The sequence below is a fragment of the Brienomyrus brachyistius genome, chromosome 13 (genome assembly GCF_023856365.1).
Source record: "Brienomyrus brachyistius isolate T26 chromosome 13, BBRACH_0.4, whole genome shotgun sequence".
Taxonomy (NCBI): domain Eukaryota; kingdom Metazoa; phylum Chordata; class Actinopteri; order Osteoglossiformes; family Mormyridae; genus Brienomyrus; species Brienomyrus brachyistius.
Window position 1 is genome coordinate 21,237,478 of NC_064545.1, and position 22,534 is coordinate 21,260,011.

At 44.6% G+C, this 22,534-nt stretch overlaps 1 protein-coding gene and 1 long non-coding RNA gene across 6 annotated transcripts; one reads left to right on the forward strand and one right to left on the reverse strand.

Moving 5' to 3' along the window:
- LOC125706523 (two pore channel protein 2-like) lies at window positions 1–17,609 on the forward strand. Of its 5 annotated transcripts, none has more exons than XM_048973252.1 (26): window positions 1–87; window positions 522–691; window positions 1,057–1,112; window positions 1,206–1,282; window positions 1,484–1,661; window positions 1,801–1,917; window positions 2,163–2,269; window positions 2,724–2,817; window positions 3,511–3,610; window positions 5,631–5,696; window positions 5,899–5,963; window positions 6,533–6,654; window positions 10,141–10,222; window positions 10,318–10,404; window positions 12,398–12,517; window positions 13,137–13,196; window positions 13,418–13,546; window positions 13,771–13,820; window positions 14,744–14,843; window positions 15,059–15,130; window positions 15,315–15,388; window positions 15,579–15,657; window positions 16,068–16,150; window positions 16,436–16,517; window positions 16,622–16,707; window positions 16,986–17,609. In XM_048973252.1, the coding sequence occupies exons 2-26, from the start codon at window positions 565–567 to the stop codon at window positions 17,062–17,064; spliced, it is 2,292 nt and encodes a 763-aa protein (XP_048829209.1). In that variant the 5' UTR covers window positions 1–87; window positions 522–564; the 3' UTR covers window positions 17,065–17,609. The 5 variants fall into 5 exon arrangements, with proteins under 5 accessions (XP_048829209.1, XP_048829208.1, XP_048829207.1 ...); XM_048973251.1 differs by lacking the exon at window positions 1–87 and adding an exon at window positions 119–433; XM_048973250.1 differs by lacking the exon at window positions 1–87 and having other exon boundaries at window positions 440–691.
- A 2,694-nt stretch (window positions 17,610–20,303) lies between these two features.
- LOC125706524 (uncharacterized) lies at window positions 20,304–21,916 on the reverse strand. The gene is made up of 3 exons (XR_007382007.1): window positions 21,727–21,916; window positions 21,263–21,306; window positions 20,304–20,412 (listed from the first exon to the last, which is right to left on the reverse strand). It is a non-coding gene; the product is annotated as an uncharacterized LOC125706524 (long non-coding RNA).
- Window positions 21,917–22,534: the final 618 nt, after the last annotated feature.

Genomic DNA, 22,534 nt, shown 5'->3' on the forward strand with positions numbered 1-22,534 from the left:
GTCTGTTTTGCAGCGTCACCAACTTTGGTCAGTGGGCTGGATTTAGATTTTCAGTTCGAGACTAGTCTACACCCATTTGCAGTACATGTATGTAACCGTTTTATTCATATAAATATAGTCTGTTTGCAAACTATGACGCTTTTGATGCCGCTAATTTTAGGTTTAAAATGGAATAATACAGATTTGTCGTTGGCAACCCTGGTTTTGTAAATAAACATCATATACTGTTAAAGGTTTAATAATCATTTTGTCTCGTTTCTATTGAGTACTTTATGCATTGCATTGTAGTGCTTATGTTTGCCAGAAAACTAGGTTATTTTGAAACAATTTACGCACAACACACGCGCGCAGAGACACGCGCAAAGCCGCTTTCTTTGAGTCACCTTAAGAGGGACGGAGTCGCTTTATAGAAAGAGAGATACGGACTGATCTGGTAGGAAGTAAAGTTGATTCAGTTTGTCACGCATATGCGCACTTGACGGTGTCCAGGCCAGTGACCCAACTCTACTTATTTAAAAAAGGGGGATAATCATATAGGCTGCCATCGTAGCCGAAACTGCTATCATGGAAAAGGAGCCGCTACTTACCGAGAGCATCAATCAGAGAGCCGTTGGTTACGGCTCTGGCCCGGGAGCCGTTACACGCCGCGGGGCATCTAAGCCAGGCGAGGACTCCTACCGAGTGGAGGGGGGTAAGTCATTTCCCATCTGCAAACTATACTTTAAAATACATAATTTGTCCAAACGAAATATAAAAGAAACGTAATACTATGATAGTTATATATAGGTGTATACATAACTTAGTTAGCTAACTAAGAAGTGCATATTGAACTGGAAACTTTGATTTCTGAATGATTTTAGCGTAAGTGTTGGTCATGTGTGGGTATTAAATGTATTTCAATGGCAATAATATGTACGCTCCGTATTTTATTAATGAACAGGCACAAATAGTGGCTGATAGGGTGCAGTACTTATGGTGTGTTCTGTGAAAAAAAAAGCATCATCTTTTGCATATTTTAGAGATATTTTATCTTACATAAAACTGTCTTTTTTCAAGATGAAGACGACGTCTGTATCCGGCGTGCTGTTGTCTTTATCGAAGATGCAATACATGTATGAATTATATATCTGTACGCTTTAAATAAAAAATAATAATTATACATGATCGCATTGAAAACGCTATTAAAAGTTTAATATCTATTACAGTATCGTTCAATCAATCATCGCGTGGACTCGAAATCACTACGTTATTACAGATGGTATTATTCCTGGATCTGGCAATGGTGAGATCAGTCTAGCTATGACATGCTTTTCCTTATAAAAGTAACACATTTTCATGTTATTTTGAAAAATGTTATCATTAAAGCATTCATTTTAATCGATTTTATTGGTTGTAACAGGAATTAATAGGACATTTACGTAGCTTTTTTTATGACAGCTCCACAGTCTAATTTTAAATCTGTTTCTCTTGGTGATTCATGCAGGGGAATGATTTTGGCCATCATCGTCATCCTCGGCTTGGCGTTTGCGGAGAGGCCCTCGTCCCTGTCCCTTTCTTCTGATCCACGCTACAGACAAGCTGCATGGGAACCTCCCTGTGGCTTCACTGAGTGCATCGAGACCACCTGCCTCATCGTCTTTGCCTTTGATGTGACAGTGAAGGTCAGCTGCTCGGCGTTTGGCGACAGTTTAGACGTAGATTGGAATGTTCATATTCCTGCCTCTGATCCCGCCATTAGACTCTCCAGTTCCACGTAGATACTGAAATCTTACTTTGTAACATCTCCCTTCTTGTTGGCAGAGTTATCTGATTGGCTGGAAGGAGTTCAAGAAGAATAAGTGGCTCGTTACTTATACGGTGGTTATCGTGGGGTCCATAATGGACCTGATCTTATCACTCAGTATGGTTTGTGGTGAGGTAGGAAAGGTTCTTTACTTATCAGTGGAAACGTGAATAGAATGCATTGTTTGAATGTATGAATGTATCGGTTAACTACACTTATCCAAAGCAACGTGTCCCTTTGTTTTATACCTGGGTGTCATAAGAGAGTTACTCACATTATGGGGCCTGCCGATCCTTGATCAGGAAAGTCCAGAGAGTGTCATCTGTCTAAAAGTCGGAAATGTATCGATGCATGTTTCTTTTTAATATATATATTTCAGAACGTAAGAGTCAGGCGATTATTTCGTCCATTCTTTCTCCTTCAAAATTCATCACTAATGAAGAAGACATTAAAAAGCCTCAAGAAAACTCTGCCAGAAATTGCAAGGTAACTTTCGTTTATTCATGGCTAACTGTAAAATGTTGATGAAGGAAGGTGTAGAATGAATGAATGATTACTAAGAAGAGAAACATAATCATTGGTATTATTACTAGATGATCTTGGGCTTTTGCGTGAATGTGTTTCTGGCTTGTTTTACTTGGTTATGAACTTAGATCTTGTTGTATAAAATGTGACCTGAGGGAAATTTATTGTATCTTGAAATTGCACAGTATGTGGTCATGTGAATGTTGTTGTGCTCACATTTTTTGTAATTTTCTGTATGTTACATATGTAGCACCTGCTTCTGTTGTTGATTATGTATTTGTTCATAAGCTTTGCAGTTGCCCTGCTGTAATTTAGCATCAACCTATAGCCATTTATTAGAGTACATGCATGTGACATTACGATGATGATTGTATGCTTAGATTTGATGATGCTGTCGTTTTGTGGTGGGTGTCAGCCAATCTCTTGTGTTGTTCAGCGTGGTCCTACTTCTGGCTCTCCACTTGTGTCTCTTCACCATGTTTGGCATGCTGCTGTTTGCCAAGAGAGAGGTAAAAGAGGCCAGCACACATAACATGACATAGCATGACATAGCGTGACATAACAACATAACAAAGGGTACTGTTTAAAAAGCACCTAGTAAAAATTTACCTTAATCACCTGAAGAAAATATGTACATGTAAAAAATCTAGTAATTGTAAGATACAATTTTCTTGACTTAATGTGTACAGACACTCCCTGGGTCACGATATTTCCATGTTATGATATTTCAACTTTACGATGGGTTTTCCAGTGCCATTTTATTTTCCACTTTCAGTACATTATTCAATAAATTACATGATATTCAACACTATATTATTAAATAGGCTTTGTGTTATTGATTTTGCCCAACCGTAGGCTAATGTAAGTGTTCTAAGCATGTTTACGGTAGGCTAGGCTAGGCTATGATGTTTATTAAGTTAGGTCTACTCTCATAAAATGCATTTTCACCGTACGATACCTTCAATTTGCAATAGATTTATCAGATCGTGACCCCATTGTAACCCGGAGAGCGTCTGTACTATATATTGATTACAACTGACTTTGTAATACATTTTGTTTTGTGTTGTGTTTGTATCGATTAGTGAATGACCACAATGAGCAGGAGCAGAAATGCCAGCTTATTTTGGACTTTACTGTAGTGAGTTGAATTATGTGGTGCCTACATGCAGATCAGAGACCATTTTTGACGTATTATCTCCTAGAAACCAGAGGAGAACGCGGAATGGGAAACGTACTTCAGAAACTTACCTCTGTCTCTGTCGTCCTTGCTTGTGCTCCTCACCACCGCGAATAACCCAGATGGTGAGTACTCCTTCAGTTCTCCTTCGCCTTCATGACCTCCTACTGTTCTTTGTATAAATTATGCAGTTAAAGACCGAATTTATAATGAAATCAGGTTTTTTTAGTGCAGCACTATTACAACCAAAAAGTACTTTACAGTGATTGCCAGTAGTTCTCCAAAGGGCATGGATAACCAGAAAGACCTGTAATTACCAGCATTGGGGAAAATATTACCCTGATCATTCTAGTAAAGCAACTCACAGAGTTACCCTTCTGGAAAGGAGTAGTTGGAGAGTTTTAAATGACAAAGTTGTGGAGAAAACATAATCAGCTGTGTCATGGTGAAGAGGCTGGCAGTCATGAGCAGGCAAAGTAATTGTGTAGTTAGAGCTGTGGGCTAGGGGCGAGCTGGTGGAGAGTCATTGTGTAGTTAGAGCTGTGGGCTAGGGGCGAGCTGGTGGAGAGTCATTGTGTAGTTAGAGCTGTGGGCTAGGGGCGAGCTGGTGGAGAGTCATTGTGTAGTTAGAGCTGTGGGCTAGGGGCGAGCTGGTGGAGAGTCATTGTGTAGTTAGAGCTGGGGGCTAGGGGTGAGCTGGTGGAGAGTCATTGTGTAGTTAGAGCTGGTGGCTAGGGGCGAGCTGGTGGAGAGTCATTGTGTAGTTAGAGCTGGGGGCTAGGGGCGAGCTGGTGGAGAGTCATTGTGTAGTTAGAGCTGGTGGCTAGGGGCGAGCTGGTGGAGAGTCATTGTGTAGTTAGAGCTGGGGGCTAGGGGTGAGCTGGTGGAGAGTCATTGTGTAGTTAGAGCTGGTGGCTAGGGGCGAGCTGGTGGAGAGTCATTGTGTAGTTAGAGCTGGGGGCTAGGGGCGAGCTGGTGGAGAGTCATTGTGTAGTTAGAGCTGGTGGCTAGGGGCGAGCTGGTGGAGAGTCATTGTGTAGTTAGAGCTGGGGGCTAGGGGCGAGCTGGTGGAGAGTCATTGTGTAGTTAGAGCTGGTGGCTAGGGGCGAGCTGGTGGAGAGTCATTGTGTAGTTAGAGCTGGGGGCTAGGGGTGAGCTGGTGGAGAGTCATTGTGTAGTTAGAGCTGGTGGCTAGGGGCGAGCTGGTGGAGAGTCATTGTGTAGTTAGAGCTGGGGGCTAGGGGCGAGCTGGTGGAGAGTCATTGTGTAGTTAGAGCTGGTGGCTAGGGGCGAGCTGGTGGAGAGTCATTGTGTAGTTAGAGCTGTGGGCTAGGGGCGAGCTGGTGGAGAGTCATTGTGTAGTTAGAGCTGGGGGCTAGGGGTGAGCTGGTGGAGAGTCATTGTGTAGTTAGAGCTGGTGGCTAGGGGTGAGCTGGTGGAGAGTCGTTATGTAGTTAGAGCTGGGGGCTAGGGGCGAGCTGGTGGAGAGTCATTGTGTAGTTAGAGCTGGGGGCTAGGGGCGAGCTGGTGGAGAGTCATTATGTAGTTAGAGCTGGGGGCTAGGGGCGAGCTGGTGGAGAATCATTGTGTAGGTAGAGCTGGGGGCTAGGGGCGAGCTGGTGGAGAGTCATTATGTAGTTAGAGCTGGGGGCTAGGGGCGAGCTGGTGGAGAATCATTGTGTAGGTAGAGCTGGGGGCTAGGGGCGAGCTGGTGGAGACAACTGTCAGGCTGCTGGACTGTGTCAGGCCTATTTATTCTACAGCATAACTTGCGTTTTCTATTTTTCAGTGTAACTTTCAGTATATCTATGTCTTGCATATTGCTACTTTAAGTGTCTTTCTGCTGTCTTTGTTTATATGGGAGAGTTGACAAATAAAACCCTTAAATCCTCTACTTCACATGGACCTGTTCTCTAGATGCCCATGTGGTCATGATGTTGTGATCCAGATGATGTTATCTTGGACCACATGGCTCAGAGCAGAGAGAAGAGGGGAACATTTGGAAAACCAATGGGGAATTAAATACAGGCTATGCCTTGGATTTTCAGTTGTTGCTTTACAAATGTTTCCCTTCAAAAGTTTGTGGTTTTTGGTCACAGTGAACAAACGTTTATGCAAAGTCTCCTCTTGCTTTCCTGTGGCCAGTGATGACCCCGGCATACTCTTCAAACCGACTGTATGCCATCTTCTTCATCACCTTCAGTGTGATTGGTAAGTTAGAGATACCGTAAATTTTTCATATGCTCCTACATGTGGCTGCAAACCAGCCAACGTCAAATGATTCAAAAGAAAACATTGTATTTCCCATCCAAAGTAAAGAGCAATCAATAACCTTTTTATGTGTTTATTATTGCACAGTGATTTCTTGGCCTTCCGGAAGTGTCCGACTAAATGCACATTTCTGCTTTTTCAGGAACCTACTTGATAATGAACCTCTTAACAGCCATTATCTACAACCATTTCAGGGGATATCTACTTGTAAGTCAATTTAATTTTCTCTTAAAAATAGGTACAATCAAAATGTACTAAACCATTGTCCATCCAAGCATCTTTGTAAGTGGGATCTGGAGCCTGTCCTTGGCACCAGAGGGCACAAGACCGGGATACACCCCAGACAGAACGTTGGACCATCACAGGGTGCATGTACAAATTAGCAGTTATTGGTCCCAGTTTACGTAACTATGGGCTATGGGAAAACACCCAAAAGCTTAGAGGAAACGTGAGAGCAGGGGTGAGATCTGAGCCTACAGTGCCACCCACTAAACTACCACGCCACTGACAGGCCATGGTTGATAGCAAGAAATTGTCACCGAAAAATGTCAGTGAATCACATACAAGTACAGAACCCATCAGAATGGATCAAGCCTGTTAACAAACTGGTGTTTAATTAGAAACTGTGTTCCGTACGTTGAGGATCCCATGTAAATGTCCGTGTCCACCTGTAGATGTCCCTGTCCCCCTATAGATGTCCATTATCCCCCCGTAGATGTCCATGTCCCCCTGTAAATGTCCATTATCCCCCTGTAGATGTCTGTGTCTCCCTTTAGATGTCCATGCAAGAGTCAGTGTTGAGAAGGCGCCTTGGCATCCGGGCGGCCTTCGAGGTCTTGTGCTGCAGGGGACAGGCTGAGGACCAGGGCCAGGAAAAGGCGTGTGAAAATGAGCAAGCGTAAGATTGGTGGCCCCCTTCACCAAAAGCCAATACCCATTTCTGTTTGTAGCATGTTTCTTGTAATTGATGTTTTAATAGCTACTTTATTGCCTAACAATGGAATGTTTGTTTAATATACAGGCAGTTCTGTATATTATCTGCTCCACAACCCTTACACAAGTCACATTTTATGTATTTATGTTACTATACCATTCAAGACACCTTGTAGCACAAAACACATAAGCCAAAATGTACTAGTATTATGTACTAAAGAACCAATTGTCAGAATAAATGAATGAAAAAAGAGAAAATTTAGTGTAAATTGATTTACAGGTGTATGTTGCCTTTTTGCATTAGCACTTCCATAAACTATATACACTACTAGGACATCTGGCCATTACACCTATAGGAACTTTAATGCCATCCCATTCTAAATCCATAGGCATCAATATGGAGTTGATCCACCCTTTGCAGCTTTAACAGCTGCCACTCTTCTGGGAAGGCTTTCCACAAGATTTTGGAGTGTGTCTGTGGAAATTTTTGCCCATTTACCCAGAAAACATTTATGAGATCAGGCATTGATGTTGGACATGAAGACCTGGCTTGCAATCTTGCAGGCCAATCAAGTTCTTCCAAACCAGACTTACCCAACTATGTGTTTTTGGATCTTGCTTTGTATGCGAGACAGTCATAAAGGTAGTGTTCTCCTCCATCTGTCAAACCCAGACTCATCCTTCACACTGCCAGACAGAAAAACAAGATTCGTCACTCCACAGAACATTTCCATTGCTCCACAATCAAGTGGCGGTGTGCTTTGCACCACTCCATCCAATGTTTGGCATTGCTCTTGGTGATGTGAGACTTGCATGCAGCTGCTTAGCCATGGAAACTCATTCCATGAAGCTCCCGGTGCATTGTGTTTGTGCTGAGGTTAATATCTGAGGAAGTTTGGAACTCTGCAGTTGTTGAGTCAATAGAGCGTTGGCGACTTTTACGCACTATGCGTCTCAGTACTCGCTCTGTTACTTTACGTAAAATAAACTTTTACTTTAGTTTCTGTTTTTTGTAAACACTTCCACTTTGCAATAATTCCAATTACAGTGGACTATGGTGTCACGACCCGCAGAGGATAGACAGGCAGGCAGTGGGGAAGGACGAGGCGGGTAGGCAGAATATGGGGTAAACGAGGGTTTTATCGGGAAGACTGGGGGACAGCGACGCACATTACAAGAATGACCGACATCAGACAGGGCAAGACGTGGACTGGTATACATGAGACAAGTCGAAATAACAGGGAACAGCTGGGCATAATCGGGGAAACACACGTGGACGATCAGGGGGTGTGGCACACACGAGGATCAGACGAGTTTGGCATGACAGAACCCCCCCCCTCAAAGCCGCGTACTCTGGACGCGCCTCAGGGGAGGTGATGGACGCGATGAGACCGGGGACACAGGACCTGGAAGGCAAGAACAAGACCATTAACGGGGAACCCGGAACAGAACGGACAGACAAAACAAACACAATGGCAGTAGCCAGGACAGGACCTGACACAGAACAGGGAACTAGGCAGACAGATAAGGAAGGGAGACACAAAGGGAACAGAGAAAGGAGGAACAAAAGGGCCAGAAGTGAACAGAGGCAGAGAGGGACGAGGAGCAGAGACAGGAGGAACAGGGACCAGGAGCAGGCAAGGAAGACCAAACAGGAAAGGCCGGAGGACAAAGAGGAGTCTGAGTGAGCCACAGCGGGCAGCAGCCGGAGGGGCCAAAGGCGACTGGAAGGCCGGAGCAGGAGGGGACCTCGGAGGGGCGGAGGAGACAGGCAAAGGGGATGAGGAGGGAGTCAGAGGGGGCACCAGGAGAGGCGAGGAGGAAGCTGGAGGGGACACCGGTGAAGGCAAGGAGGGAGGGGGAGCCACAGCAGGCGATGGCGCAGCCACAGCCAGCAACGGTGTCGACCACCGACGCGCCAGATTGGGGGGACCTGCAGGCGACCGAGGAGCCACAGCGGGGGAACGCGCAGGCGACCAACGAGATGTCGGAGGCAAGACCGAGGCGGGGCGACGAGGTGTCGGAGGGGGACCCGCAGGCAACAGCCAATCAGGAGCCTCAGGACTCGTGGGCAGGGGGGGTGGGACCCTAGCCGCAGCCAGCAACGGTGTTGACCACCGACGTGCCAGATTGGGGGGACCTGCAGGCGACCGAGGAGCCGCAGCGGTGGAACCCGTAGGCGAGATGTCGGAGGCAGGACCGAGGCGGGGCGACGAGGTGTCGGAGGGGGACCCGCAGGCAACAGCTGATCAGGAGCCTCAGGACTCGGGGGCAGGGGGGTGGGACCCTAGCCCTGCACCTGTGTCCATTCCCCTTTTGGGACACTGAAAGGCGGGGTTTCGGCTGAGGTTGACCTCGTTGGGGTGAGGGTAGAGGAGTCATTAGGGAGGTCCCCGAGGGGTCCCACTCGAGCTCCACCGTCTCCAAGGAGGAAGGAGCGGAGGTCAGATTGTCCGGGACCTCCTCGGGGACTGGAGTTGTAGCTGGGGGGACTGGAGTAGGGTCAGGGACCGGGACTAGTGCCTCGGGACTAGTGCAACAGTCGCAGCAGGGAGCTCGGGCGGTGGAGAATGCGGAGGCGGCGCAGCAGGCGGAGGCGGCGCCTCAGGCACCGCAGCATGCGGAAGCAGGAGCTCGGGTGTCGCAGCAGGGAGCTCAGGTGGTGCAGCAGTCGCAGCAGGGAGCTCAGGCGGTGCAGAATGCGGATGCGGCGCCTTGAACAGTGACAGAGGTGGCGCCTCGGGCGGCGCAGCAGGCGGAAGCAGGAGCTCAGGTGGCGCAACAGGGAGCTCAGGCGGTGCAGCAGTCGCAGCAGGGAGCTCGGGCGGTGCAGCAGGCGGAGGCGGCACCTCGGGCGGCGCAGCAGGCATAAGCAGGAGCTCAGGCAGTACAGCAGCCGCAGCAGGGAGCTCGGGCGGTGCAGCAGGCGGAGGCGGCACCTCGGGCGGCGCAGCAAGCGGAAGTAGGAGCTCAGGCAGTGCAGCAGCCGCAGCAGGGAACTCGGGCAGTGCAGGGAGCGGAGCATTAGCTGCAGGATCAGACGAGCTGGGCGTGACACATGGAATATCTAATGGAAGAAATTTCATGAATTTCAGAATGACCCATTCTTTCACAAATGTTTGTAAACCTGACTGCATGGCTAGATGCTTGGTTTTATATACTCTTGTGGCAATGGGTCTGAATGAAACACCTAAATTCAATGATTAAGAGGTTTGCCCCAGTACTTTTGTCCATATAGTGTATCTATTTTTTACAAGTCTGGATTTTATTAAGTCTGTTTTATGTTAATTAAGAGCTGTCTGTATTCAAATAGAGCCATTTTGTTGAACCTCAGAAGCTTTGCCACTTCATGTTGATCAGTAGTCTATGGAAAAGGCTAATAGATAATGAGCTGACTGTCTAATATAACTGTATGCTGACATCCTTGCCCTCTCCTCCTTTGGTCCTCTAGCGGAGGTGTTCAGGTAAAGACCATAGTGCATGTGTTGCAGCAGGTGCAAACAGAGCCCCACTACAAGCAGGCCGTCATAGCGGTAAGGAGCAGGTCCTTGAGGGGTCAGAGTCCCCCAGCCTCTTCATCCCTCTGTGACCAGGTTTCCTTCTGTTCTGTCCCTCTTGTTCACGCCAGGAGGTCCAGCAGCTGACAGAGAGCCGCATCCAGTGCCAGACCTTTCAGAACCTCTTTGATGTTTTGGAGAGGGACAGGATAAAAGAGGTTGTGCCCAGAGCTCCCGCCACAGTACTCCGTGTACCTGTAGTGAAGTCAAGACCTGGTCTATTCCTGCCATTATATTAAAATGTTTTTACATAAGGACACAAGATATCTACAAACGAGAGGAGGCCATTCAGCCTGTCTTGCTTGTTTGGGGAAAACTCAATTAATAGTTCATATTTGTTAAAACCCAATTTAGCTCTGATTAAAAGGAACCCAATGTTTTAGCTTACACTACAGTAACAGGGAGACTATTCCATACTTCTTTACACATGCTGTGTAAAGAAGTGCTTCCTCAAATCTAGTTTAAAATGTTCTTCTGTTAATTTCTCCCTATGAGCACACATTCTTGTATCAGAAATAATACTGAAGTAACTGTTTGGTTGAATAGCATCCCAACCTGATAGAATCTTATATACCTGGATCATGTCCCCCCTTAGTCTCCTTTGCTTGAGGCTAAACACATTCAGCTCAGCTAACCTCTCCTCATAAGACATTCCTCTAAGACCAGGAATCATTCTCGTAGCCCTATGTTGCACCCTTTCTAAGGCAGCAATGTCCTTTATAAGGTATGGTGACCAAACCTTCACACAATATTCTAGGTGAGGTTTTACCAAAGAATTGTATAGTCTTAGCATCACCTCCCTTGGCTTAAACACCACACACTTAGAGATGTAACCCAACATCTTATTGGCCTTTTTTATTGCTTCCCCACACTGGTGAGAGTGGGAAGAATAAAATTGCTGTACTTTATATTTCTGCTCCCTGCATGGATTACCTTACATTTGTCTACATTAAATTTCACCTGACAGGTATCAGCCCAGTCACTAATTAAATCAAGATCACTGTAGCCTCTGTAGTGCTGAATTAGCTGCCCCCCCTGCTATGTCACAACGTCACATATGGGTTAAACACAGAGAACACATTTCGTTATTATGCACTGTATGCTGTGGTGTGTCAACAATGACCAGTGATCACTAAATTCTAAAAAAAGTAGATTAGTTAAACAGGATCTACCTCTCCTAAATCCATGTTGGCTATCCCTCAGCATATGAATCCAGATAATCTACCATTTTCGCTTGGATTATAGCTTCCAAATTTGAAGTTTAGGTGAACTGAAGCTAAAGCATTATACTTAACTGATAATGCGTCCGACTGTCGATCAAAAGTTTCCAGGATTGACTTCTGGCTGCCTGGGGCTTTTCCGTTTGGGGGTGGTTTGTAGCTCACGGTTCACTGAGTTAGGCCTCTGTCCCTGTGATCAGAAGGTCACTGGGTTGAATCCTGTGCTCCAAAGAGCAGCCTTGTCTCCTTTCGGCCCTTGAGCAAGGCCCTTATCCCACAGAAAACACTCCAGGGGCTCTGGGTGAATGACTGACCCTGTGCTCAGAATGCGCCCCACCCCCCACACTAACAATTTTTCGTTCTCACAATGTTTTCTGAATGTTATGATTGAAGTATGGAAACATTTAGTGTCCAGTCTCCCTGATGTTGCCAAAACATCTCACCACTACCAGTAAGACTAATAATTTGAAAAATGAATGACATGGAAGAGTAGTAGGTAACACTCACTTTACACATCTAAGGTCATGCATAGGTATACACTTACAGCACTTGTATAAAATAATATTTTATTATAAAACAATACTTTTCAACATTAATTGTGTTAAACTTCTTCAGGTCTTCATTTTATCGTGCTGACATTGACAGAACCTTTGTTAAAATGTAAAACGTGGAAATGACATTACATTAACATTACAATAAGAACGTTTTCTTCTTTGTGAAGACCATCACTGTCTAAAGTTCTGGGAACGTTCCCTGTTAGCAGGGCATGCTTCACTTTCACCTCTATATATCGAGGACAAGATGGAATTATGTGAAAACTAATAGATCCCAGTGTACTTGTGCAAGTTAAGTTTCATTTCGGGATTGATTTCACACATTTTAATGAGATGCACATGGTAATGCTGTTGCTGTTTTTTCTGTCTTCCTTCAGCCGCCCCCGATGCCGGAGTACAGATTCCGCTACATGCAGATGCTGCAGTTTGTGTTTAGTCACTATTACATGACCTTGCTTGGCAACATTATGGCTCTGATCAATGTGGTCTGCATCTTTGTAAGTCTGTACAGGCAGCTGGGCTGCATATTTTTCATAAAATTCTGACTCTGTTAGATATTTAAAATAAACCATTAGGAAAAATAAAGGCACACAAACGTGCAGTACATGTGCAGTACAGTTGAAAAGCATTTTATATCTGATAGATTCTTAGTAGTTTGCAGTTGAATCGGCTCTGGATGGTTCGCTAATCACGTTACCTGGCACCAGGCCGGGGTCACCCCAAAGTCCAGGGCAGATTTTTAACCCCAATTCAGCCCTGCTTGGCTCCCAGTGCTTGGGCATGCAAACTTTATCAGTGTCATGATCCTACCTTGTAGAATACTCAGGAGTTATCTCCGTGACACTATGTACAGAGAAAGGTCAAAGAATAGAACAAGGGGAGTGAGAATTCCCTGGTTATTTATGCTTTGACACCTGATAACATGCATAACTGTACTATTTAAATACAATTTCAATTAATAAGAAACCTCCAATCATATTTAGTTAACTGGACTATAAGGTGTGAGATACAGGAGACTGTACTAAACGTAGCACAACAGTGCCACCTTGTGGAAATGTGTAACATTGACCGCAGAAGTCATTATTTACAGACCAATTAATATGAATTGTCTTGCAGACTGTCCTGGTGATTGACTCAGAAAAGTCCATCTCAGACTGGAGTGAATATTATCTGGAGGTAATTTCTGAATGGATTTTAATCTGTTTTGGCTTGTAGAAACAAAAGTGTAAAGCGAAAATCTCTTGCTGGTGTTATAGATCTAAAATTGTGCAAATGCTGAAACGAATAGATCATCAGAAAGTGGAATCTACTAAAGGGTTTATAGATATACACAGTGTGTGTTTAGTTGATTTAGATAAACAGTTAACGAAATTACTTCTGTTTCTTTTTTGTTTAAGGTCATCAATTTTTCCTTTGTGATATTCTACCTGTTGGAGATGGCACTGAAGATATTCGCCTTTGGATTGAGGGGCTACTTCTTTTACAAAAGTAACATATTGGATGGGTCGCTGACACTTTTACTCGTGGTATGCACATACTTCTTTCATAGAATTGTATTTTTGAAAAGAGCTTGACTGGACTTGGTTCTGACCCAGTCACAGTGCTAATTAGCTGACTCAGTGGCAGCCACTTAACATACTTCTTTATGTTCGTTTGCATTTTTGTTGCTGTAAAAATAATATACTCTTTAGGATTGTAATGTAATAATGGTTTTGGTACTTATGGAGCTATTTCTACTTTTTCCTAATAGGCTCTCCAGATTTTCGTATTAGTTAAGTATGGATGTTCATACCCGAAGTGGTACGTGTTTTTCTCACATAACTAAAGTACATGAAAGCATTTTTTCTTGCCAAAACTTGTAGAATATGTACAAGGAACTTTCTGTTTCATTCTGCTTAAAGCTGTATGACTGTACTAAGGCTTGAGTAATAATGAAAATAATAATTACTATATACTGGTAACGAATTCAGTTTTTTGTCAGGCATGTTCTTAATGGTGTTTCTTGACCTACGAAATTGGTTGCATGGACGAGGACTGTAAAAGTCATGACTTACAGTACATTTGAAGTTGAATATCCATCTTCCCATTTCCAATTGCCACCTACGCCATCTGGGCTGTGGTGACGTTGAGTCTATGCCAGGTAATAATAGAGCGTAAGGTGGGGTTCTGCCTAGGCAGGGTGCCAGTCCGACAGGCAGATTCTCACAGAGTCGCAAATTAAGACTGATTTATCGTTGAAAAACAATAGTAAACTTACAGGTATTGAAATTATGATGATTTCATTTGAAATCTGAGTAGATCAGCTGATTTCAGACCTCTGGTGCCTGTCAACCCATTAGGCGATATAGGCAGCTACCTAGGGCACCATTTTCTGAGGGGCGCAGACTGCGGCAGCTAAATTCACTTTCCCTCCGACAGGGGTGCCGTTGGTGAAACTTGCCGGTGGCACCATATGGCCTTCGACCGGTTCTACTTAAAATGTGGTTTTGGCCTACACCCCCCAAGTCACATGCCTTCATGGCATCAGCATGTCTGTTCTTACAGCAGCGCATTAAACAAAGTGTCTGCCAGAGATGTGCAGTTTACAGCCCAATTGTGATGAAATCCCGAGTGCGTTCCTGTAAGCAGCGTGGCACATACGTTTTGTCTCGTGCGAACCAGATTCCAAGTGGCACTGGTGTGTGTGAGCGCCATAACAGGGCTGTCGCACGTTCGGGTTTCAGGAGCCTGCCTCAACCGGGTTCGGCAACCCTGTGGGAGATCGTGCGTCTGGTGAACATGCTCATCGTCTTCCGCTGCCTCCGGATCATTCCCAGAATCAAGGTGATCACAGAGCACGGCCCATTACCTCAGCAGTATTAGAAGCCAATCAAGGGCACTCGCTAATGACTCAAAGTATTAATTGAATTGTGTATTAAGAAAAATGTTGACTATCATCGTTTCTCATTAGAAATATTCATCAGTCAGTTCATCCCAAATGTAAATGTTGGGAAATGTTAATGGAAATAATTTTTCATGTTGCACATTGTTTTCAACAGGTAATGGCTGTTGTGGCCAGTACCTTGGTGGATCTGGTGAGAAGCCTTAGGGCCTTTGCTGGAATATTACTGGTGAGCAATTTCCTAATTAGACTAAATCTTTAGCCATGACTTCAGTCATTGATCTATGTGTTAGTGTAAGTGATAGTGTAGTAAGTGATAAATCCTCCTATTAAACATGTATATCTTATTAAGTGATGCTTTGTTCTTGTGGGATCAATGGCTCCTATTTTATCCTCTCTGTTCTTTCTCCAAGGCCGTGTATTATGTGTATGCTATTCTTGGCATTTGGTTGTTCCATGGGGCAATAACAGCACCAGCAAATGTGAGGTGAGACTCTATTCACTGTAGCTGTATCTATCGATTCAATGTCCAGATGACCAATCACAGGCAACAATGGAAGCATCCACACTTATATGTCATTATTTTACTTTGGCATATGAAAACCTGCTTTTAGAAGAGTGCCACTTTATTCAAAAATGGCCACTTTCAGGGCAAATTTTTCCATGATTTCCACTAGCTCGTCATCTAACTCCAGCGCGGAATGTGGGTCATACGAGCAGCTGGGCTACTGGCCGAACAACTTTGACGACTTCGCGGTGAGTGTTGCCCCCGAGCGTGAATCACCCGACCCTCGAAAATCCTGCAGCACTCTGACGGAGACATTGGGTGGAGAGAAGCCACGTCTTCTCATGTGCACGGCCGCTTCGGGGGGCCATGTCTCCCGCATGCATTCCTTGTTGCGTGCCGGTAGCTGATGCATAACCAAAAACGTGAAAAATGCATGTTAACGGTCCTGACGGTACACGTTCCTACGTGTGCGACTCGATAGTGAATGGAATTACTGCAATTATTCTTGTCTGTGTTGACAGAGCTAAATCCTGGGAGGTACCAATAAGATAGATGGGTCTTGTAAAAAAACAGTCAAGCCAAGGAATGGTTTATGTAGGTTAAAATCTCAGACAGTAATGTCTGCTTTTCTTCCTCCATTTCACCATCTGGGGCCCAGTCTGCCCTTATCCTTCTCTACAACGTCATGGTGGTGAACAACTGGCACGTCTTCTTGGAAGCCTACACTAAATACACCACAGAGTAAGAATGTATAGGCCCCTGGCTTTGAGCAAAAAGAGTGCTTTCATGGTCTTCTCCATCCTGTATGAAACTGCAGGTTTTCCACACGTTTTGTGACCTTCAATGACATTTGGATTTTTCAGAAGGACAGTTTAGTTTGGCCAGAATTGTCATGTGGAACCAATCTGTGGCCAGATGATACTTGTAGCAAATCTGTAACTTCCACCCAGTATGAGAATTATAAAGTCAGTATGTAAATAATGTGAATAAATAAGTTCTGATCTGACCATTTCCTGATCCCACAAGATGGTCAAAGGTCTACTTCATCGCTTGGTGGCTGACCTCCTCTGTCATGTGGGTGAATCTGTTTGTAGCCCTCATTCTGGAGGTACGTCTTCTGCAAGGCTGACTGAAATACAAGCAGTCTTGTTACTACCGTGTGGCTCGTTTGTTTTGGAAAACCATTGATAGTTTGTCGCTCTACACAAACAGAACTTTACTTACAAGTGGGATCGGAGTCAAGGCTGTTTGGACGTGGAAAGGATCAAGTACGAGAGCTCGGTCCAGCTCATGTTCCGGTCAGTCTGCTTGGGTTTTGGGTTTCCACTAGAGTTTCAATAGGCTCATATGTTCATACTTTTCATTTGTGCCTTCAGCAGCCTTCGCTTCTGCTTTCTAGGTACTTTTTTGGTTGCCTTTTTATCTTTACACTCATCTCCACAGTTTCACTCACTCTTCAAGAAACACTTGCAAGGCCCTTGCTTCTGCTTCTGAAAAGTATGTAAAACATGGGTAGACAGCAGGTATTTTATCATGCGTTTTCATTTTATTCCCCCTTTTTCCCACTGCTTCTCAGAAGAGACATACAAGAACCTACAGAGGAGGAGCTTGCGGCCAGGCTCCTCCAGCACCCACACCTACATCACTTCCAGTGACAGCAGTCGACCGCGATCTCACAAGCCCGCTTCCTTCGCTTCCACTGGGCGTTCCCCTTGGCCTGGCACTTTCTCAGACGGGTCGGACTTGTTCCGTGGAACACAGGCGTCGTGCTGATCCATAGAATAACGGTTGCCTCCCTCTGCATTAGCAGAAGCTTGTGTCAGCACTATGGTAGCCAAGACAGTTGGTGTTTAAGGACTCATGTCTTCACATATGTAACCTTCCACTTACGTAGTACCTGTTCCTGCCTCAAAAAACCTCCTGAACTGTCCGGATTATTTTACGCTTTCACTGTTTCCAAACAAACACTGCAAACCAAAACACATAACAGTCAGTCTGTGGTCCTCCAAAACATTTGTTGGCTGAGCTTTAAAGAAGTTAAGGTCTGTTGTTGTTTTTTTTTTTTTTTATAATTTTTATTGTCGTGCACGAACAATTGTTTTTGTGCAGTGTGTATGAACTTCATTAAATATTCTGATGAAATAGGCAAAGTTGATCATATCATGTGTGCCTCTTAATGCTTATACAACAAGCAAGTGATTAAGTTTGAGGTCGTGACAGGTTATTCGGTGTATATCGGTGTTCATTGTGTTTTAGTTTATTGCTATTTGTTCTCATATTGAAGAGCGGAAGTAAATGATATTTTCAGTAGAGACAATGACAGCTGATAAGAATGCTTACAGATGCAGGTGGTCATTGCTTGGAGGATGGGTCAACTGCCACAAAGTTAAATAGTGACTAAATGTCTAATAATGTGTTAAATGCTTAGTGCAGTGTTTCCCAGCCCGGCCCTTGGGGACCCACAGACAGTCCGCATTTTTACGGGAGTTCAACGGGAGCAAAAATGTGGACTGTTTGGGGGTCCCGGAAGACCGGGTTGGGAAACACTGGCTTAGTGCAGGGGTAGCCTGACCAGTGATTCAGTCAAACCATGGAGGAATGAGCATGCGATTCAAAATTAATCAAAATTAGAAAATGTTATGAACTTGGTTTTCCATTGCAAACTGTGCGAGCCATACCTGACCCATACCCATGCCGACTTACTAGCAGAACCTGAAAGCATGCTTAAACCTAGCTGGTTGCATCACCATCATCTGACTGCTATCTTCATACATTCCGACCAATGTTCTGCGTGTGGATTATCTGAAGGAAAAAGCGTATGTTCTATATGTTATTAATTATTAGTAATATCATCATCACGATCCATTCCCGAATTTGAAAATGTCCAACCACCTATATAAAAATGTATTACAGAACAGCTGGACAGATTCGTAATGCAAATTTATGCAAGAGAATGCTAATTCTGTTATCGTTTGAAACTAGCATGACTTGCGCGATTCTCACAGACGTGTTAGCGGAAATTAGCACACAGTAAAAAAAAATGATAATAATAGCTGCACATACTAAATCATGACATATACAGTGTGAACAGTGAATAAATATCCCGGCAGTTTTACTTCACTGTCGCTCTGGAACTGGTAATGCTTTTACCGAGCCGACCGTTCTGCAGTGGAAAACCGAACCAAGCTGGAACCGCACTGTAACTAGTCTCTCTTTCATGGCCCAGCTCCGGTAGAGCTCGGTTACCGTTCTGCAGTGGAAAACCAAACCAAGCTGGAACCGCACTGTAACTAGTCTCTCTTTCATGGCCCTGCTCCGGTAGAGCTCGGTTACTGTTCTGCAGTGGAAAACCGAACCAAGCTGGAACCGCACTGTAACTAGTCTCTCTTTCATGGCCCAGCTCCGGTAGAGCTCGGTTACCGTTCCGCAGTGGAAAACCGAACCAAGCTGGAACCGCACTGTAACTAGTCTCTCTTTCATGGCCCTGCTCCGGTAGAGCTCGGTTACTGTTCTGCAGTGGAAAACCGAACCAAGCTGTAACCGCACTGTAACTAGTCTCTCTTTCATGGCCCTGCTCCAGTAGAGCTCGGTTCCTGAATGCCAGTGGAAAGGAGATTTCATAGAGATGGTACTGCATAGCCCATGAGTATGATAATAATGTGCTCAAAGTGCTTTTTCTATCATTGTTCTTGGTTTCTTTTGTTTGTGGCATGTACTGTTCTATGCTAATTTTTCAACTGCACAATTTTCAAAAGATTTATGAAACATGTAAGTACAGGATATCACAACTGCTTCTTGAATCCAGTTCTATATTTAAAATATCATCAGATAATTACAGAACAGGTTTTGGATTCCATATAAATATCTGTTTATCCATTAATAGGTGCGACAGGCTGCATTACAAGCTTATTATCCACTCGAATGGGCTGTGTCGAATCGGAGCCTTCTGAAAGTGAATTAGTGCCGAGTTTCCCATATGTCTGCCTCTTCTGCAGGTGAGGAAACAAGGCACTCCCCTGTTGTGGTCATTTTTGTGAATCCACTCACAACACTCTGCACTCATCCTGATTCCAGTTACATTAGTATGCTCACCATACATTGTCCATTCCCCGGCATAGAGTTACAGTGGGCCTAGAGTATTGAATAAAAGGCAGGGGACACTCTGGATGGGAATCCAGTGCATCATGAGGCACACACTGGCAGGCTATGGGCAATTTAGGGACCGGTTTACCAAACCACATGTTCTTGTGTGGGAGATAACCCATATGGCAGGCGGGACTTAGAAGCTCCACACCCAGAACGGGGGCAGAATTATAACCCACAATCCCGTGGGTGTGAGCCATCATCCTGCGTACTAGTTAGCTCATCCAGAGTCACATAGCTTGAAGTGTTAAATTAACCTCATTCCTTTGATGCAGGTGTCTACTGAAACGATTCAAGTTAAAGATTTTGCTCAAGGGAATAACAGTAGGATCCGCCCTAAACTAGTGTTTGGTAAAACCCAATCTTTGACCGCTAAGTTACCTGCTAGTCCCTGTTAGTCAGGATACTGTCATTGTATAATACCACTACTATGGAGTAACGCATATTTAATTTTTAAACTAAATTCACAAGCCTGTTTTAATATGGCTCATGGCCGTGGTTTGTTTGTTTGACAGACAATGTGGATGAATGGTGATAGTGAGCTGGCTATTTGCTGATTGAATGGATCAGAGAAATTATACCCTCACTTAATTTCATCCTGTGTAGTGGATGGGATTTTATCTATGAGTTAAAGAGTTAAAGGTACCACCACTATAGTCAAGCTTGGAATGCAGTGGAAGCTCAGGTAGACTGACAGTGCATGCCAAGCTACAGTAGCATATGAGATGAATGTTTTTATGCTCACCTTTCTCAAGATGGGCTTTTAGCATTGCGGAATCACGCTGGCCTGCTGGGTGACCAGTCTTAACATGTGGTATGTCATGGTCGGACTTTCACAAGCAGGAGCCTGATTTCTGCAGCTGGCACGGTAGGGGAGAAGGCAAGAGTCAATAGAAGGCGAGGCAAATAAACATACCACTCGGATGACGGCGTGGTGGACACAGAGTGAGCTAGGTGAATAAACTTCAGAGCCGAGCCACATTTCAAAGGGGCGCTTATCTTCCGCTGGTTGTTAACCTTTCCGTTTGATGCAATAAAGTCACCTCCATGTACCACAATGCCAAGCCTGATTGGCTCCCATTCAGCCAATCAAATCAGTATATCTGCTGGTTTTAGGTTGGGATAAAATCAGCAGATCAATTATGACACCCAGTACTACAATGCATTGGTGCATTTATTCATATTATTAGAAGTTGTGGTAGCACAAGAATGAGCGTAGCTGTGTATGGGCATACAGGAACTTTCCTTCAAACCCCAAGAAGGGTGGAAGTAGAAAGTCTGCCAAGCCATAAGACCCCATGTAATTCTTCAATTTAACACTTTAAGTGACAAGAAAATAGGAGCATTTAGGCCAGCAGGCGAACACTGTTGTTAAATATCCATCTGTGTGTCAGTCTCGCTCTGAATCAGTGCCGTGAGCTGTCTGTAGCTATGACGCCCTCAGTTCACTAGCCGACTCTGCCCGTTATCGCAGTATAAGTGTTGTAGTTGTCATTCGAGACAGGCAAGAGGAATTCTGTGACAATGAGGAGTGACAGAGGAGACAGTAAGAACAGACCGGGCTGCCTGCCAGTGTGTCTCAGCCGGCTGGCAGAAGGCACGTTGAGACAGGTTATCCCTGTGAACCGGAATGTGGGCGATGACAGGGATGTCGGTTATGTCATAAGGAGGCGATGTGGCAGCCTGAAAGCCTCTAAGGTTTTTTCTCACCGTTTATCATGCTTCTCATGGTGCAATTTACACGTCTCTCCCATCTTAAGAAACAAACAAAGCATGAAAACAAAGTCAGGAATTCACAGAGTCATTCAATGCAACCAGCATTTCACTCCCACAGAATTCTAAGTATATCAGCTCAGTTCTGGCATGTGGGGATAACCAACTCGCCTAGGAAGAATGTTCCCGGATTGTGGTTTTATTTTTGGTGTAAATGAGGACATGCCCTGTTAAATGTGCCTTGAAAATATTGCGATGAGGGTTGCAATCCAGCTCATCTTAAGAAAACAGTAGTAAAGAAGGTTTCTTTCAGATTTAAAAATTAGCAGTAACTTTGATTTTAATTGTTCTTTTTATTGCTGTCTCTTCTGACTTGAGTCACAGTGCTGTCACCTGCACCCTAGCATTGTTCGTGTGAGAGGAAATGGGAAATTAATGAACAGATGGCTGTCCTGACATACCTGTGCACCTTCTCCTTCCCCTGGTCCCACAAACTGTCACCTGCTTCCACTCTGCCGTTGACCTAACTGGAGTGCAGCTGTCTCGTTGCCCCTGACAACGGCCCGGGTCTGGTATTCCCCTTCAAGGCAGGTTCTTATCACGCTCGACACTGTCAGGTATGCTCAACTGATGAACCAGCTGCTGCCCTAACCCTACGAAATGCACACGGATGGACAGCTGAAATTCTGGAATCCCTGCCTTTCTCTATTCCTACCTCCCTTCTTTTCCTTGTTATATTATGACAGAAGAATTCGGTGATAGTTTGGCTTATAATACGGTTTTCACCCCAAAGTGTTTAGCATACGTTTTGGCCATTTGCTAAACATACATGATATCTAACATAAATGTGGACGTGCTGCCTTTTCTTTTTAGTGCAATAGGTTATTGGCAGCTGAGAAAAGTCTTTAGTAATGTTTAGTTTATCTCACTGCCGTGTGTATTTGTTTTAAGCACTAGATGTCACTAGTGTGTGAACTCGAAGCGTTCCTGCTTATTAAGTCATTATTGTAGGAAAGACACTAGTGATGGTGCACCTGACGTTTTGTGCCGTTTATAACATATCCATGTTGTGGCTGGCTGGTGAACATGGGAAATACCCCCCCCCACCTTTTTCGAAGCACATTCTGGGGAGCTTGTTCTTGGGTTTCAGCCTTGGAATATCGGGATTTGATTTCCGGATAATTAAAGGGCTGGCGGTAGGTGTAAAATCTCAGCATTAAAAAAGCAAACAATTGTCTTTGAAACTGGGAGGAGGTGGGATGGTCGTAT